Source organism: Sander vitreus, chromosome 13 (genome assembly GCF_031162955.1).
Source record: "Sander vitreus isolate 19-12246 chromosome 13, sanVit1, whole genome shotgun sequence".
Taxonomy (NCBI): domain Eukaryota; kingdom Metazoa; phylum Chordata; class Actinopteri; order Perciformes; family Percidae; genus Sander; species Sander vitreus.
The window spans coordinates 23,745,901-23,764,885 of NC_135867.1; the positions used below are offsets into that span (position 1 = coordinate 23,745,901).

General features: G+C 39.2%; 1 protein-coding gene across 1 annotated transcript in view; it reads left to right on the top strand.

The window, feature by feature from the left end:
• The first annotated feature begins 7,123 nt into the window (after positions 1 to 7,123).
• cltca (clathrin, heavy chain a (Hc)) overlaps positions 7,124 to 18,985 on the top strand; it is a 42,478-nt gene continuing 30,616 nt past the window's right edge. Inside the window, exon 1 of the mRNA XM_078266068.1 lies at positions 7,124 to 7,434. Within this exon, the coding sequence (XP_078122194.1) occupies positions 7,393 to 7,434 (42 nt within the window). The 5' untranslated portion in view covers positions 7,124 to 7,392. The remainder of the gene's footprint in view (positions 7,435 to 18,985) is intronic.

Here is an 18,985-nt window from a genome sequence, read left to right on the forward strand (position 1 = left end):
ACGCCAAGCTTAATGTTTACGTAATCTGTTTGTAAAAGTTTGAGCACAAATGCTTATATGTGTAGCCTCTGCTCGCATTGTATCATGGACTGACGAAACACATAACAAGTTGTCCCTTCTGTTCTGTCTCAATTAATGACTTTCATCTAGATATTCTGTATACAGTAAGTTACAACTACCTGTGCATGTGCGTACTATATCAGTGCCATGTTCCCATGAGAATAACATCAAAGAGTGAATGTCAGTATCAAGGCCGAAGCTCAGTGACAAGTTGCACAAACAGACCAATATTCCCATAAAAATAACAAAGTATTGATTTTCAGCTGGGGCAGCAGACGGGATGGTGCTGATGCACATGGGTGAGCATGACTAATGAAGGAGACTGATGTGAAATCAAAATATGATTCAAGTTCATATCCATTTCACTTGAAGGGTTCCAGGAAGCCATACATACGGTGGCCGACAGGGGCAAACGCCCTGCAACTTAAGAAAACACACAAATAGACAAAACACAAGCAAATTAAGAAAACAACTTCATTAATTTGACAACATGTGCAGCATTCAGCAAATGCGCTGCAAATACACACAACACAACCAAATACATAAACACGATGCAAAAAGAAAAGCACACAAACCCAGAAAACAAATGCAACAAAAAAACGCAGCATCCAGATTATACAACGGAAGTTCTCCAGACCTCTAGAGGGAGCAGCTAGTGGAACGGCTTTTAGAGTCGGGTATGGCTGCAGCCTGGAGAACTCCATAGACTGTATATTAAATTCATATTATTATTAATAACATAATATATTAATAATATACAGTCTATGCTCCCTTCTCATGCCCTCCCGGCTGGTGCCATCCCCGAGCTTCGGCTTTTCAAAATAAAAGCTCTCATCTGGTCCGCTATGTGTTTGTACTTTGGTGTGTTGGATGTTTGTGAACTAAACAGTACGGCAATCATGCTAATGAATACAATAACGTTTTCAGCAGATGTCTTACTTACAACACGTTGGAGTTAGCAAAGCAGTTTTGTGTTTATATGTGCGAGCGGGATTTATTCAGTTTGATAAATCCCACGGTAAATCGGCTGGTTTACTAAACAGGGAGGGACTAGAAATCCTGTCTGTTTTTTGTATTTCAAGAGCGAATTGCTACACAATATGAATACAGATTGATCACTTATTTTGTTGGTAACTGTTGTTGTATAATCACAATATTACACTTGAGGAGGCCTACACTTCAGTAATGCGCCTTTCGGACCTCGAAATGAAACCCTTTCATGTAATATGGCTTAAACAAACGTCAACGTTAAACGCTGATGCTACGGTGGCCCTGAAGTGCAAATCACAACAGCAAATAGAAAAACGCAACAGCAAATCATAAAACACAACGGCAAATAGGAAAACACGACGGCAAATATGAAAACACGACGGCAAATAGTAAAACACGACGGCAAATAGGAAAACACGACAGCAAATAGGAAAACACGACGGCAAACATGAAAACACGACGGCAAACCTGAAAACACAACAGCAAATATGAAAACACGACAGCAAATAGGAAAACACGACAGCAAATAGGAAAACACGACAGCAAATAGGAAAACACGACAGCGAATAGGAAAACACGACGGAAAATATGAAAACACGACAGCGAATAGGAAAACACGATGGCGAATAGGAAAACACGACGGCAAATATGAAAACACGACAGCAAATAGGAAAACACGACAGCAAACAGGAAAACACCACGGCAAACATGAAAACACCACGGCAAATATGAAAACACCACGGCAAACATGAAAACACCACGGCAAATATGAAAACACGACAGTGAATAGGAAAACACGACAGCAAATATGAAAACACGACGTTGTTTTCCTATTTGCCGTCGTGGTTTCCTATTTGCCGTCGTGTTTTATGATTTGCTGTTGCGTTTTTCTATTTGCTGTTGTGATTTGCACTTCAGGGCCACCGTACTGATGCAGTTTTAAATGTTTTATTACCACGAGTTTACAGACGTCTCTGCTGATTGAGTATCACCTGTGACCTGAGCCGAGACACACCCACCAAACGAGAGAAAACATATCTCAAACATAGATTTAATATTTACAGTCTATGCAGTTGCACTCTCTCTCTCTCTCTCTCTCTCTCTCTCTGATACTGTAAGAGGTGATTAACTGGGTTCATTTTTATCAGTTCAACATATTTTTATGGAATGTTTTAACAAGTGCCTAGATTAATATATATTTTTGAGTCAGCATTCAACAGTCAGCTCTCATGTTTTTCTGGAAAAAACAGGAGATATGTTGTTAAAGTAATAACTTCCAGCATCTTTAATGTTCATACATGAGCTCCAGATTTCAGAAATGATAATAGGTCAAGACGCTCAACTCTGATGTGCTTTTCTGTGAGCTAAAACTTGGAAAAATGCATGCCCCAGATTTTAGTCATTACTTATTAATAATTTCTGACCAATACAACCCAAAACCATAAACTGTGCCTTCCACTGCACACACATGCACGTGACATGACCCATCACCTACATTTGTGTCTCTCATGAATTTGGGCAGTGAGACAATGTGCATGTATGTTTGAACAAAAACAGGTTTTATATAGTTCTCATGAGTAAATAAATGTTTTTGACATGGGAGCATGCTGATATTCAAGGTGACTTGTCAAACAAGTCAAACTAACATTGTCTTCTTTGAAGCATGGCAAGTATTCAGATGTTGTTAGGGAAGTACTGCATACATGGATGTGGTCACTAAATCACTCAAGCTTGCTGGTAGAAGGATTACCAAGTGCCACTCTCTGTGAGTACACGGCAGTAGAGGCTCAACAGGTGGCACTGCAGCATGTCTAGAATACTCTTCTGCCAGAAAATGCCATTACTTTGTGTACTAATACCATTATAAAGTATGGACATTTATTGTCAGGGGACTGCTGTTGCTCCCCATTAAACTGCACAAAAAAACAGTTCCTATGATAGTGCACACTTATTTGAACATGATAGTAGATGCAGTACTCAACTAATTTGAACTGTATCTGCGAATAATGTCTAATTGAGGCCTCGGCCCACTAGATGGCAACACATTCTAACTCAAACATGTCTGCAACAGTTTTACCATTTTTATTAGAAATTACATATAATTTCAATTTAAATAAAATAAAGTTGTACATGTCTTTACTTGGTCGTATTCTAGTATTTGTAACAAGCTAAGTCAAACCATAAAAGTAAAAGTAAAAATGATTTGAACTCCCTAGTGCAGGTTTTGAATCCTGGTATTTAGTAAACTGAGGGCAGCTGACTCATACATTAAACCAAATACAGCAACAGGTCCAAACTTTCAGCAGTTCACCAATCAGATCTTACATCAAAATGATTTGACTTTATTAGTCCCTCCTCAGACTGGTATTTGTAGCCAGTGACAAGCTATTCTTTCACCTTGCTTGCAAAGTGCAAAGGCCCACACACAGTCAATTAGTAACGTCACCTCCACTGACGTTCAAAGGTTAGGCTACAATATACTGTGAGTTTGTGAAAATGAAATGACAACCTAATGACCCAGAATGATTTGTGCCAGCATTATTTAGCATGTGTTTTATAGTTCAACATAGACAGACAACATGTGTACAATCAGAATCAGAATCAGAATCAGATTTATTGCCAAGCAAGTTTGCACTTGCAAGGAATTCACTTTGGTGTATTAGGTGTACAATAAACAATAAACATATTGAAATAGGTATAAACAATACAACAAAGTACTTTATACATAAATACAGAATATATATATTGCAATAAAAATTATGTAAAAAGACTATATGTGCAATATAACTGTTTTAGAAAGGAAAAGAAGGCTGTACGGTTTGTGCAGGGTGTGCAAAGATATTGATCAGGAGATATGCAAAAGTTCACAGTATATATAATATGTGCAATGGCCAGGGATAATAGGCCAGGATGTCTTCCGGAAATCCATAACCATCACCACTGTCTTCAGAGCGTATAGCTCCAAGTTGTTCTGACTACACCAGGTCACCAGATGGTCAATCTCCCACCTGTAGGTAGACCTAACCCCTACCAGAAATGAGTCCAAGGAAGGTGGTGGGCGCCTGGATAGCTCAGTTGGTGGAGCGGGCCCCCTTATGTGAATGTATGCTCCTTGGCGCAGCGGGGCTGGGTTCGACTCCGACCTGCGGCCCTTTGCTGCATGTCATTCCCTCTCTCTCTCCCCTTTCATGTCTTCAGTTTTCCTATCAAAATAAAGGCTGAAAAATCTGATCTGCTGGCCACTGTATAGCTCAAGGGCACCTCAGTGATGATATACCCATAACCTCTTCTTAAAGGGAGAATGAGAGAGAGAGAGAAAGAAAGAAATGAGCCAATAGGGCTTCTATGGGACTTCTCAATCCTGGTTCCGTATCCAAGTATCAGTCCCGCTCAGTTGTCCCTGATGGGATCCTCCCAGCCACAGGAAGACATCTGTGCCTAAATCCTTGCCAAAGCATTGGAGTGTACTAACGGTCAAAAATCTGTAAAGGAGACAGTTACCTTTTTGTAAGCATGCTCCCATTGACTGCACATCTAGTCCAAGCATGGCTGCTCTTCTGTGGACTGCACTTGACTTCTGGGAGATGAGAATCATTAGAGATGGGGGCATCTTGTTGGAGAGTCTATAGGGAAAGACAAAGGCAAAGGCTGCAGAACCAGCAGCGCTGCCCTTCATTTTGCATGGAGCCTGAGGCTAATCTCAGCCTCACTGGGTCTGCGTGACATCCTCGCAGAGAGTCCAAAGGCCACTCTTTTTATCGTGACACACATGGCTTCTGTGTTAGTGTCTGAGTCTTGCGTTTCCTTGGTCTGTGAATCCATGGCAACAGCAGCGTGAATGGTCTATTCAGAGCGGCCTCCACTAAACCCTCTCTGCTTCTGGGACTATAGATTAGCAAATGAAAATTGCACAGTTGGTTTGTTCCAGGTTTATGCTACATGCAATCCTCTGTCATCTGTCATATTTTGATTCAGAAATCAAAATATTTTTAGGGGGTTTATTCATACATTCAGACAGTGCAGATATTATATGTATCACCATTGGTGGTAAATGTAATTTGTAAGTTCTTACATTAAATATTTAACACTCTAAATTTCTTTAACATGAATATGGCGATGTAGGATAACAATGGAGGAATTATTTTTTGTAAAAATAATGTTAACCTACCTTACTCTTCCCCTTAACATTTGATTCTGAAATGTTTCTGTCCTTTTTTTTCCTCCTTTTTTTGAGTAGCTGTGGCCAGAGGATCATTCTGGGTGGATCTCAATCCAGATGTTGTTTGGTAGGACTCTGGTGCTTTTGGACTGATGCTCTTGGGACAATTCATTATTATGACACTACAGATAATAAGAAAAACATAATGGGGAATTTCAACATCATTTCTGGTACAATTTAATAACATTTTATGTATGTTTTTGAAAATAACTTCATTTGGTGTATGTTAATTAATCAGCAATGAAGTTGTATGGATGCACATAGACACTGCAGCTGTTGTAAATGAGTCCTAGTAAAGACTCGCCACTGATGAGCGTTTACACCTCATCAGTGGCGTAAGGTAGACACGACGGGCCCCAGTGCACGCATGACAGGCCCTAGTGCACCTTACTAGTTACTAGGCTGGCATCTCTATACCAATGTTTTAACATGAGGATTGACTTCATTTTTCCGTAGATATTAACGCAATGTTAACATTCAAGACGTTAATTATCATATGCACAGCTAAGACAGCTTACACCATGTAATGAAAAGCTTACTTTGCCAGTCTTCCTTACAGAGAGAGTGAGAATAATACAATGAAGCTAGAATAAACGATTAAAAAGTTATAATAAATAGAGAAGAAGAAAAACAACATTGTGTAAAAAGTATGTCCCCACCTATCACAGAGACAAACAACAATAATCTTCTCATATTACCATTGCTTTGACACATCCTTAAGGTTTATTTTCTACAGTGTATCATATTTTCTTGCTTCTTAGGAAAATGTTATAGGGATCCTACTGCATTCTCGGGGCACCATATGTGATTGACAAATTCCATGCATCCCTTTTTCCTGTGGCCACTCATTTATTCAGAAGCCATAATTGCTGGCTCAGCAGAATGACATCTCTGTGAAAAGTTCAGTTCGTTTGAGGAACGGTTTTCCCAGCATTCAGTTTTTACATTGAGCAATGAAGTGACATCCTCTGCCAACAGAAATTGTGGATGTAAAAAAGGGAAATGATCACTTGGATGCACACTCCACCCAACATATATTGCATGATTCAGACTAAACACACTCTGCTTACAGACTTTAGTGAAGATGTCGTTATTTTATAGCCTATCATTTTTATTACTCAGAATGACATAGTGCTTATTTCTTACATTTGAAGTTACATTTCGTGCAAAATAATAATTTGGTTCTTAAGAAATACTTAACCATACTTTGCATGGAAGTTTTGAGTGGCATAATAGGTGGTGTAGGACAACTATTATTTTATTTTATTTTCTATTAATTTGTTGTCGACATTTTTGTCAGCAATCTGTGTCCACTTCATTAGTGCAGGTGAAAGTTCATTCCTTTAAAATAAATTGTGGCTATTTACCAGTAATGACCAACGACAGGCAAATAAATGGTGATTTATGATCATATGATAATGGAGAATGTGAAGCATGCTGACTGGAAGCATATGAAACCTAATTCAAATACAATTCATGTTGAACATATGGTTATTGAGAACAAGAATACATTGAATTTCTATCTTAAATTCAGAGTGTTCTGATTGGCTGAGAGGAACAAGTGCACAACACGTAGGACTGACGTTAATTTACAAAGACGAATGATGTGGCAAAAATCAAAGGGCGAATAGAAAGAAGTAGTTCCAGTTTTACATTTATTTTGTTATATATTTTTATGTTGAAGTCTTATATCGCTGTTTGTTATTTCAAATAGAATATTAAATACATATGAAATATTTTGAAATTTACCAATGAAATAGTAATTATACACGCCATGATGCACTTTAAAAAAAAATAAGTGTGACTTGGTATCCATCCGCCTTGTTGAGTGCACTTCCATTTCCGGGATGTTTTCTCTGCAGACCAACCTCCACCGCCATTGCAGGTTCAGGGAGTCGGTGTAGTGGCAGTCAGTCGTTAGCCAGGGGAATCCCGCAAGTAAACAGTTTAGGGACGAATAAAAAGGACCATCACACCGACAGCACGTTTAACACAAGGCTTAGAATTAATTCATCTGGACTTTAGACTAGAGCCCCCCTGGCTGTCCGGCTAAGATCTGAGAGAAGTCGTAGTTTGTTAGCATTAGTAGAAACCGGAGGAGAGAGAGAGAGAGAGGAACCGCCATGGCTCAGATACTGCCTATTCGCTTTCAGGAGCACCTGCAGGTATGTGGACGAATGAATGGTTAAATTGTTAGGTAAAGTTTATCCTCCAGTCGCAATCGCTACGATATTCGCAATGGCTCCAGAGACTTTTCAAACACAAGTTAAGGATTGCTAACAAGCTGAGTTAGCTTTACTGGCTATGCTAACTAGCTAGACAGGGTGGATGACGTTTATCTTAGTTAGCATCTAACGTTAGCCTTCTTGCTAACACTTTGACCAGCCACTCTTGTTTGTGCTAAATGACGACGGTCTGCAATACACAAACAGAAGGTATATATACATATTGCTATTAAGTCGTAGTCAGAAATGTTGTCACCCCAGCCCTTTCTTTGAAGTGATATCGGCCATGAACACATTCTCAGAAAAAGTATTCGTTTTCTCTGAGTGACGTTCCACACTCTTAACGTCAACGTATATATTACAAATGGGCACTGTCAATGCTGCGATAAGGATGATTGTTAGAAGAACTTTGAATTTGATATTCAGTATCTCATTAACGTTAACGTTACCTGCACTGACATGATTGAACCGCATTCTGTAAACCACTTGCCATAACAGTAACGACAATGAAAGTAATATCACTTTTACAGTTAACTTATTTATTTTGCGTTTATATTATTCTAAAAATATACATTGCCCTTTGACTTTGAAAGTAATTATCCGACCCCAGGAAGATGTTACGTTGGCTGGTTGTAGATATGGTCATGTGGTGTGTCGGCTCGTCCCATAGCTATCCGACTGCCCATGTTGAATGACTTTGCCAAAGTTGGCTGAGGCTCAAGTATTCACAGAGAATGACATTGTTTCTGTTAGGCAAACTCTCCCGTTGACGTGGTAGTAATAAAGCTGGTATTTGACATTTTTGTATTACTAGAAAAACAGGTGTTTTCCTTTTTTATTGTACAGGCCTACGTACTATATGGACTGCTTTAATTGGCCACACCTTTACTATAACCCCAATAAAAACAGTGCCAGTTGTTCAGATTAAGGAAGTGGAAAGATTCATGGCTCTCCAAGCTTATGGATTCAGTCTGGACTAGAGTGCTGACTTTCAAGATGTAACGATACATTTGAGTGACTTTTGATGTTTCAGTCAAGCCTCGGATAAAAAATATGATCTACCTCTTGGCTTCAAGAAAATAATTCGTTTATTCAATCTTTTTATTTGTTTTCTAGCCTGGTCTGAGCACAAGCAGCATTGGGCCTCACAGGCTTACGAGACTGTAGCCAATGTACTTGTGATCCAGACTGTTTTCATTGTCTCTCTAGCTTTTCTTAATTTCTGAGGCCCTGTGTCTATGCTCAACATATAATAATAATAATAATAATAATAATACCACATGTAACAGTGTTTTGACACTGAGCCCTGAATTGAGGTCAGAGGTCAGGGCCAGTATCATTGGAGTAGATTGTGACTTTTCGGTATCTTGTTCAGTGACAGCTCGGCAGAGTGGATGTTTCAACCCAGGCCACTTATTATTTCTTCGTTCTACTACGAAACTTTGGTACAGGTCTTGTGAGAATAGCAAGGTTGGGTTGTTCTTGTTCAAAGCAGGTGGATTCTGTCCTCATTAGTTTTTTTTGCTGTTGATGATGTAACAAGAGACGTGTAACAGTTCCTCAAAAAAAGTCACAATGCAGCCCAGCGGAGCACTGTTTGTTATTGCCATCTTAGTTTTGGATGAGTTAATATGTAGGCCTATCTCAAGATAGTAAATGGAGATTGAGCTTCACAAAGCCAAGCAAAGGTCTTCTGTGCATACTTTTGTTACAATGAAATGATTATGGAATGATTTTTAACTCCTTTGTTAACTCCTCTTGATGGCAGGAGTGAGTGCAACGAGAGAGCAATACAGAAGTGGTGAATTACTGTGGCTACTGTGAACTCAAATTGAACATTCATGTCCTGAGTGACACTTCATATTTGTAGTGAAGATTTATTTCAAGGAACAAGTCTATTTTACAACTTCAAGTAGCTTCTTGTCGTTCACTTGTTGATATGTCTTAGTTGTATTTATGACTTTTGCATAACAATACAATAACTGGTTGCATTTGATTCAGATTACTTACTGGATTGCACTGTAGTTCTCTGTACTATGAACTGTGCTTTCCCTGATTTGTGTCATTGGCACGTCACTAGGTCATTTTGTGTGACTAATCAACTCTGTATCATTAATGCATGACCTATGCTGTTTAATGCATGTTTCACAGCATACATCACTTGAGCAGATCATGCAAAAAGTTGGAGCTGTATGCCCACAAATCTGCTGATAAATTGTCACAATTCTGCAAGTCAGGTACTATAAGATGCTGCCATGGCTCCTCACAAAATCACCCAGGCAGTCGGAAGGAATCCTCTCCTAGCTTATTGAAGCAGTAGAGTCACAAGATCTTCAAGAGACCAACCAATCACCATGCCATCCCTTCATCTTAACTATCATTTTAAACGTGTGCTTCAACAAAACATTACTTTCAGAGACTTTACTCCAATAGACTGATGTGATAAATTCACAACCGTGGTCTTGTCATTTTACCAATTAGATTGTTTAGGCCTCAGTGTTATCCTGAGGCAATTAGAGGTGACATTAAGATTGTTCTGTTCGTTAGGGTTCAAGTAAATCTCTCCCTTGCACCAAGTCTCGTAAAACAACTCCAAGAACTCCTATGTCGTATATAGTTTAGGATGCTTGAATGTGTAGTTGTCTTGAGAAGTTTGTATCACTGCAAATCTCCCCTGAAGCTGTCCATCTTTGTGATTGTGGATAACCACAGAAGTATCGAGGGCTGGGTGAAAAGTTTATTGTCCATTTTAATTGAAATGTGGTAAAATTATGGTAAAACTCTCACATCAAGATGTTATACATCTCAGTTGTCATGTTTAAATAATAACTTTTACACAAGTCTATTGCCACATTGAGATGAACTTTTATAAATGGTCAAATGTGTCGACATTTAAATAATGCTAATTAATCATTTGTAGGGCTTTGACTCCGAACTTCGTTATTCGAATATAATTAGAATATTTAAATTCGAAATCGAATTTCGAACCTGTTATGGGCATTATTTTTTGTAAATGTGTTTGCTTGTAATCCTTGTTTTCAATGTTGGCTTTTTCACGCATTTCAAAATGTAACTACACATCGCTCGGCCGTGGCTTGGTAGCGTTGCATTTCCCCCGACTCATTTCCTGGTTCTCCTTCTCCATAAACAACGTGAAATCAAGGAGAGGGTTAACTTTTCCTGCTACAGATTTCCCACCGTGGTCAGAAAACACAGGGGAGACCCTGTTTCTCTTACTATGACTCTAGAGTCGCTACTCGCACTGAAGCTACCGGTAATCACCGTCACTTTCTCTCAACACACACACACACACACACACACACACACACACACACACACGCCGGCTCGATGCACACACCAGCGCACAAGTATAAACATCAGACCACTTACGTAGGCTACAGTGAAAGCTCCGAAATTCCTGTCAAAAGTTTGTTTAATCCAGGGTCTGACCTTTCATTTAAAAAAAAAAACAAACAAAAAAAAACAGTTGCGGCAATGTGTTTTTTCTTCTGAAAACATAATTGCCTGCCTATTGACATTGACTGATACACTGCCCTCTGGTGGACAGAACATATACAACGTATACCAATATAGGTCTTACTGAAGGCATTTAATATAGGTCTTACTGAAGGCATTTAATGGTCCAAATATTATTAATAAATATTCGAATATATTCGAATATTAATAAACAAACGAACTTCGAATATGATTTTGGGGCAAAAGTCAAAGCCCTAATCATTTGTTGTATCCCACTTTTTTTAAAGGTTTTCACCCATGATTCTCACATTGACATTTTTTACATGGTTTAGAGTTTTCTGTACCTAGTGTAGGGAGCTAATATACAGAGCCAGCTTTACATTGCCTACGACAGATTTTAAGCAAACATTTACCTTGGTCTATGCTCTCTCTCTTTCTCACTCTCTATCTCCCCCCCCCCAACTTTGTAATTCCTCTGTCATCCGGTCAACTTGCATAGCTTGCATTTTAATATATCATCCATTTATATTGCGTAGTGCTGATTCTAGTTAAAGAACTTTAATTGCAGAAGTAAAGTACCTATAACTCAGGGCCTCTTTACCCACACACCGTGGTATATGCACTCACTTATCCTAGCAAACTTTATGTATGTAACGTTAAATAAAAATCCAGTCAAATATGAATAATAGCTCCTACTACCCAGGGGCTTATCAGTGTAAAGGATAACAGTTCTGATCAATCAGGAACCAGTATCAATTTAAGACTGGTCCGTGATATCCTGGGAGATGGCTGTCTGTAATTATCAAAACTGGCTCTTGATCGTGTTTTTGTAATGACAACATGGTGCCCATTCTTTGTTGACACAGAGTTCCCCTCCATATTGTATTTAGTAAGCAGGGTTTGTCAAGCCAGGTTTCCTTTCCTTTGCCAAACAGGCACTGTCAATTTGTGGAAGGAAAAACAAAAGCTTATCCAACAGTGTGTTAATACAGCAGAGTATTTCACGTGTGTCCATAATGACAGGTTACTGTTCATTTTACTTTCTCTGCATATGTGAATGTTCTGTAAGTGTACACAGTGATCTGATATGTTTACATGTTATCAGTTAATTATCCAAGGTAAATGAATTACAAAACAACCACCAAGATACTTTTTGGTTAAATAATAAATATGTAGTTCACATTTTGGAGCCAAGAGTCACTTCAGAACACCTAGCAATGGTGCTTTCATAACACATGTTGTTTACTTGATACAAAAATGTCATGGCATCACTTTTTTCAGATTTTTGATGTTTACTAGGCTGTCTATCCTAACAGGTATAAACACATTGTACACACACTTCCTCAAACAATGTTAGCCACATAAGCAGATAATTAGACAAACCCAGAACTTTTTGGAAGAGGAAACAAAGGCATACATTAAAATGATTCTATATATTTCCATTGCAAAACGCCTATTAGGAACTAGTACGTAGCTAAGTGGGCACAGTGTCCACAGATCCCAGCACTTCACTTTTTGAATAAAGTCAAAATACATTTCCTTAAACACAGGTGGATGACACAGCTAGGTATGATTTGGCAGCACTATTGTTCTGTTATCTGAGGAAAGCTGCGAGTAAGCTTTTCAAATTTTCCCATAATGTGTATATGAGGGAAAGCGTAAGTGTAATTGGTAGTTTGGTTTATTTAGATTAATGTGGATAGTTTTAAATTAGATGTTTGTGGTCTGAGAAAGGATACAGTTTCCTGAATACTCTGAAAAGATGGGACTTGAGATCTGGCAGTACTGATAATAAATGCATATAATTCAGATGTATTTTCATTGGTGTTTGATAGTCAATTTAATTTGTTTGTGGAACATACCTGTACCATTACTTCCCTACTTTTTGCCTGGTGGGAAGGGCGTTCGTTTATGGTGTCATGCTCTTTTAAAGATGACCTTACAAGGTTTGCATATTGCACTTTGAACTGTGCTAGTAACTAACCAGCTGGTATCTCGTGACAGGCAGGGGAGGATACAGATTTGCTGTACTTTTGACATTCTGCAGCACAGTCTAAATGTGAGATAAAGCGGGCATTTGTGAGAAAAAGGAAACTGCAGTCCCAAAACCACCTCAGCAGAACTGGCCCAGAGGGAAGATGGATGGGCTCCAGAAGTGCATGCATTCCTTCTTTCTCTGCCCCCTTCCCTTTATCTGACAGTAAAGGCAGCCCTCTTGCTCTTTACCCCTGGGCTGGTCACATGTCCTTCACCAGTGTCACATGGTAGTGGAGGAGGCAGCACTGGGCATGCCTGTTGTTTCAGTCCTGGTAGACAATGGGTCCCTGGTTTCCTGTTGTGGAGCACTGCAATGAAGTGCTGCAAGCCTCAGCAGATTACATAGCACATCCTTCCCTGCCTTGAACTTTACATGTGTGGACACACGTAGGGTTTTTTTCTGCTGAGCAAGATGCTGCTTTCCTTTTTGAAGAAAGAGCATACAGGTTAAATCAACAGCTGTGGCTCCCTTGAGGTCTTTAGGAATAGTTTAAATCTGCTGGCTGATTCCTTATCTCTGTAAGATTTAAGAAGCAACCATCAGCTTAATTTCATGGCTTTTAATGGTAATTTACTCAGTTTGACTGAGCTTCATTACGAGAGAGCATGTGTCCTCTGAGCTGGATGACTGTTTGCTGTGGATCAGCTCAAATGAGCAAGAAAACATCCTCTGTAGTGCTGCATTATGTATTGTATCAGTTATTTGTTTTAAGCAAGAGTTGCATAAGAATGTTTTGGGATTTTGAGACCCATATCAAATGTATGCCTGATATTGCACCAGTGAAGCACTTAAGGAGATGTTTAAATAAATATATTACAAAGTTAATGAGTACTTTTTTACAATTCCCTTAAATTACACTAGGAAACATTGTTGATTATGTTTTCGGGTTGTCTATCTGTCCATTTGGCAAAGTTATCAATGCTGTTAGCATGGTGGCTAACACTAATGTCAACATTACTCCGTTTTTGACATTTTGTTTCGGCTGTGCTTTCAAAACATGCTGTCAGTGTGTTGATCGAGCACTGTTAGCTTTTTACAACAGAGCTGTTTCACTTGCAGATAATTTTTCATTACAGGGTTCTCTGTTGATTTGTGTTTTGTTGCTGTGTGCTTGTGGTGAAAATTGAGATAGTGACATTGGCAGTGCATAAACCTGAGTAGTAGATGCAATGATTAGGGTTGGGTATCGTTTTTTTTCTTTTTCGATACTGCTTACTTTTAAAACGTTTTAAAGAAAAGAAGAGCACAAATCAACAGCCAGCGACATTAAAGAATGGCTTGTTTATTGCGAAAGGCCATATTGTCAAAATGAAATTATTTATTAATAATGTAATAACAAGAACTTATTTCACCAGTAAACTGCTGTTAAACAACAAAAACAACCACCAGATGGGAAAAGGGTATTTTACAATAACTTGTATCCTGGATGAATGCACCACGAGGCTGACACCGTGTGTGTTGTTTTTCCGACAACGGCAGCTGCAGACTGTTACGTCCCGGTGTTTGAATCCCCTACAGTGAAATATAGTCACACTTTACACCGTTTAACGTTAGCTGTCAGCATTTTAACCATGTTTAATCCAGCCGCTAACTAACGGTAGGCTAACGTTACCTGCTTCCAAGTGTAGTGTTAATTAGCGCTATGTGCAGCGACGTTCTGTTGCCTGTAATGTCCGTTTTGGAGCATCAGAGAGCAGCGCAGACATTTAAGTGGCGGTCTCTAACCTCACTAATGATACACTCAACTCATGATTCAATACGATTTTAAGTTCACAATACTTAAATAGAATGGAATGACTGACAAATATTATTTTTATATAAACTGTGCAAAACAGCAGATGTATCCTCTTATCAAAAGTGCAACTGAAATAGTATTTTATCTTAAATAACAAAAATAAAGAAAAGATTAAAGAAAGGTTGCAGTTTACTGCAGGTTTGTTTCCGTCAAATCGTTTATAGATCTCAACATTTACGACCGCAGTTGAAGGCAGCTTCATTTCACGGAGAAAGAGAAGATGGATGGATTTATTTATTTTTTGTTTAATTTTTTACCCCACAAAACTTGTGGCAGCGATAGAGGTGGTGATGTTTCCTGTTTACTGTACGGGACTCTCACGCTGCCTCAAAACAGACTGACAAGTCTGTTTTGACGAGATTTCCGCACTGTTTGACGAGTGACAACCGTGTGTGTGTGTGTGTGTATTAAGGGTGGAACGGTACATAGAAGTCACGGTTTGGTTCAGACATCACGGTTTGGTACAATGGAGGGAAAAGCAATTTATTGTGCATGTCTCAGGCTGTACCACCTAGTGTCATACAGTCTCCCTGAGCTAGCTGTAAAGTAAGATGTAAACAATAAGTACCCCACATCATCTCCAGACTCCATCTGTAACTTGTAACAAAATAAGACAATCAGCTATAAAACTGAAAATACAGCATCTCTGTTCTCTGCAAAGACAAACTAAATTACCTGATTAAGACGTTATCACGACGTCTCCCGGACATTTTTCACTGCAGAAACTGCTCCCTGCCTGGCTAAAGCTAATATAGTTAGCCTGAAGAAACAAGGCGTCTGTCCTGACTAACGTTACGGTTCAGAGCCGCGACGCTGGAAACCCAACACTAATCTACAACAGCAGTCTGTGTCTAATATAACGTAATTTACACTGATTTAAGTATTCTTGGATACAGTTTGTGGCTTGTTCTCTGGGTGATGGCGTCGGATATGCATTAGCATGTTGGATGTATTTCCACTCACATACCCAACACCTGCTGAACAACGCCGACACGCAGTCCTCGTCTTATCCACCACTCTCTCGCCTGTACTGTAACTGACTGGGAAACCAAAGTTTTCCCAAACTTGTGATCTTAAAGAGGCCGGCGGGTCCTCTGACTCGCCATACTAGTCCTTAGTGCTGCTATCTGACTCACTGCTTCAGAGCTAAGGCGGGGCTACAGATTAGGTGTCCCTAAAGAACCTGCATATCTAACAGTAGTTCCGCATTACATTAATTAATTTCTCTGTGTAAATTCATGCACCGAACTGTGACGCCTGTACCGTTTCGGTTCAATACGAATACATGTACCATTCCACCCCTAGTGTGAATGCATGCTCAGCCAGCCAGTGCCTCACTAGAGCATTGGCAATATGCACGGCTGTGCTACCTTTGCCTTTATCAATTCGCCTGAAAACGACACTAGGCTGCTACAGTACAACTATACAGATTTCTACACACGTCAGACTGCTTGCTTGTAACTCAACATTTCCCCGTTCTTGGCTGAGATGGACAACATAGCGCTGTATAAATTAGCCAGCAAAACACCAAACGAATATTTGAATCCCAAAATTGAAAATCGAAAAAAACCTACCCAATGAACAAATATTCAATTCCAGCCCTACTAACTTCAGGGCTAACCTCCTTCACTTTCAGCAGGTGGCAAGAGTAGCATTTATTCACAGACAAATAGCCTCAACTGTTAACACACACCGCACTGCTACCTTCACAGCTATAACATTACTGCTAACTTCATACGCCAGGCTTGCAGTACACTGGCGAAAAAAGAAAGAGGAAGAAAAAAAATCTTCCCTTAAATTGCTGTCCGGTCTCCCTTGTGCTCTTCTCTCACTACACTGTTGTTAATCAAAGGCTTTGGGCTAGCTCATACAAGTGTGTGCTAACAGCTGAGCTAAAAGCAGCAGCAGCAGCAGCACCAAGGCAAGGGCAGGCTAGACTAAATGACTAAATGATTTTCCACAGTGGTTGTAGCTCCACTGGTTTGGCCTGCATTCACCCAGATTCCTGCTCATTCATGTCACAGCAGTGTCAGCCCACAGCAGTGTTTTACTATAAGGTTTCCATAGCAGGCAGACCAAACTGAGGTGTGGTCGATCTTCCAGCAGTGCAACATCTGTCTGTTCTTAATTCTTTATGGACAGAGGTAGCATATTAATTGTGATTAGGCAATGCCCCTCTTTTCTGTTTCACAAATTCTATTCATTGTGAATGAAAGGGCTTCCTGCTGATCCAAAAATAGATGTTAGAGTGAGAGGGAGAGCACGTGAATCTGTCTAGAAAACTGTTAGAGGATGACCTTCCTCTTACTACTTAATACGTAGACATACTTAGTCTGGTTCACAGAGATTAGAGCGACAATTTAAAGAAATGCAAACCGTTAATTCACATAGACTCAGACCTCAAAGCCACTACATGGGTTCTTCTGATATTGTTATAAAAGAAGAGTAGAGCTGCAAGGATTTATCGATTAGTTTTCAACTATTAAATTAACCGCCAACTATTTTAACAATCGGTTTGAGTCCTTTTATTCATTTATGAAAAAGTAAAATTTCTCTGATTCCAGCTTCTTAAATGTGAATATTTTCTAGTCTCTTCACTTGTCTGAAAGAAAACTGAATGTCTTTGAGTTGTGAACAAAGGAAGAGTAGGTGTTTTGGTAGGTTCATCTCAATGAAGGTGGCAGTTTTTACAGTCATCTGATAAAGCAAACTAAAACTGTTGGTAGTTATAATTGAAAGCAGATTAATTTAATGTCTAAATAATATACTCTCTGCTGGCTTTTTCCTTTTTATATGGTGTTTGACTAATTGTTGCCTTAAATAACAAGCCTGGACAATGACAGCGATAAGAGGCATGGGAGCTCCATTGACGTCACCCTCCACAGTAATAAAAAAACATGAAACACTAGCTTGCTGCAGACCAGTTTTCAATTCTTTCCTTATAGCTGGTAGTAACAATTGTTCTTCCGTAAGGTCATTTATCACAGTGTCATTGAGAGGGAACCAGGTTACACACTGGTGAAAGAATGTGGGTTGGACAGGCTGAGGGAAGGGTGTGTCCTGTCATTGATAAAAGGTGTTACCATTTCGTTGAGCAATTCCTGGAACTGTGGTTTCTGTTTGCTGATTAGGACTCAACTACGACGATTGTTGACAGTGGAGCCACATTTTATCATTAGCAAGCCTTGAAATGAACACTTTAACAGCAAACATGGGTGCATTTGGACTGTGGCTGACAAGCCTAGTATGCTTTTTCTGGCAGAGATCCAATTTGTGTTCACAAAACTACTCTTGACATTTTTTTAAATTTAAATTAGGCGGCCACAAATGATGAATGTGCTCACGTCTGTGGCTGGTCAAGTAAAGCAGTCAGTCATTAATACTTGCCATCAGGGTTCAAAATTAGCAACATTTACCAGCCAAATGCTGGTAAAATATTAAAGTGGCTGGTAGATTTGCTTCACTTACCAGCCAAAAAGCAATGGTGATCTATTTGAACATTCACTAGCCATTTGGCTCGTGGACGAAAAAGTTAATTTTGAACCCTGCAGTTGCCATTGAAATACAGACCACAGGTCATTAGAATGTCAATTTAACATTTCCCTGTTCAGCTAATGCCATTAGCTGAACTGTCTTTATGTAATTTTATTAGAGTTGTCAGTTATTCATGACCATGGCTAAACATCTATGTACAACTGTCTCTTTAAGAGAAGATTTCTGCCTCTGTAGTTCTGCACACAACCTAATGTTACTGTAATAATATTTGAAATGAGAATTTCCTGTTAAAACCCAGACTATACTTAAATTTAGATTTTATTTTGTATTCTTTATGGGAATAAACAGATCAGACGTTTACTGGCAGGCAAATACTAAATGATTAATTATTAATGTAATAACTTATAACAATAACTTTTTTCACCAGTAAATTGCTGTTAAATGACAAAAACAACAAACAAGAAGGGAAAAGGGTATTTTACAATAAATTTGTGCCACGTGGCTTACTAGTTTCAAGTGAACGCGCTTGTCTGTGTTTTTCCCGACAACGGCAGACTGTTGTACGTCCCGCTGTTGGAATCCTCTACAGTAAAATACAGTCAGACTTTACACCGTTTAACGTTCGCTGTCAGCATTTTAACCGTGTTTTGTCAAGCTACCAGCTAACGGTCAGTGGCACCCAAATG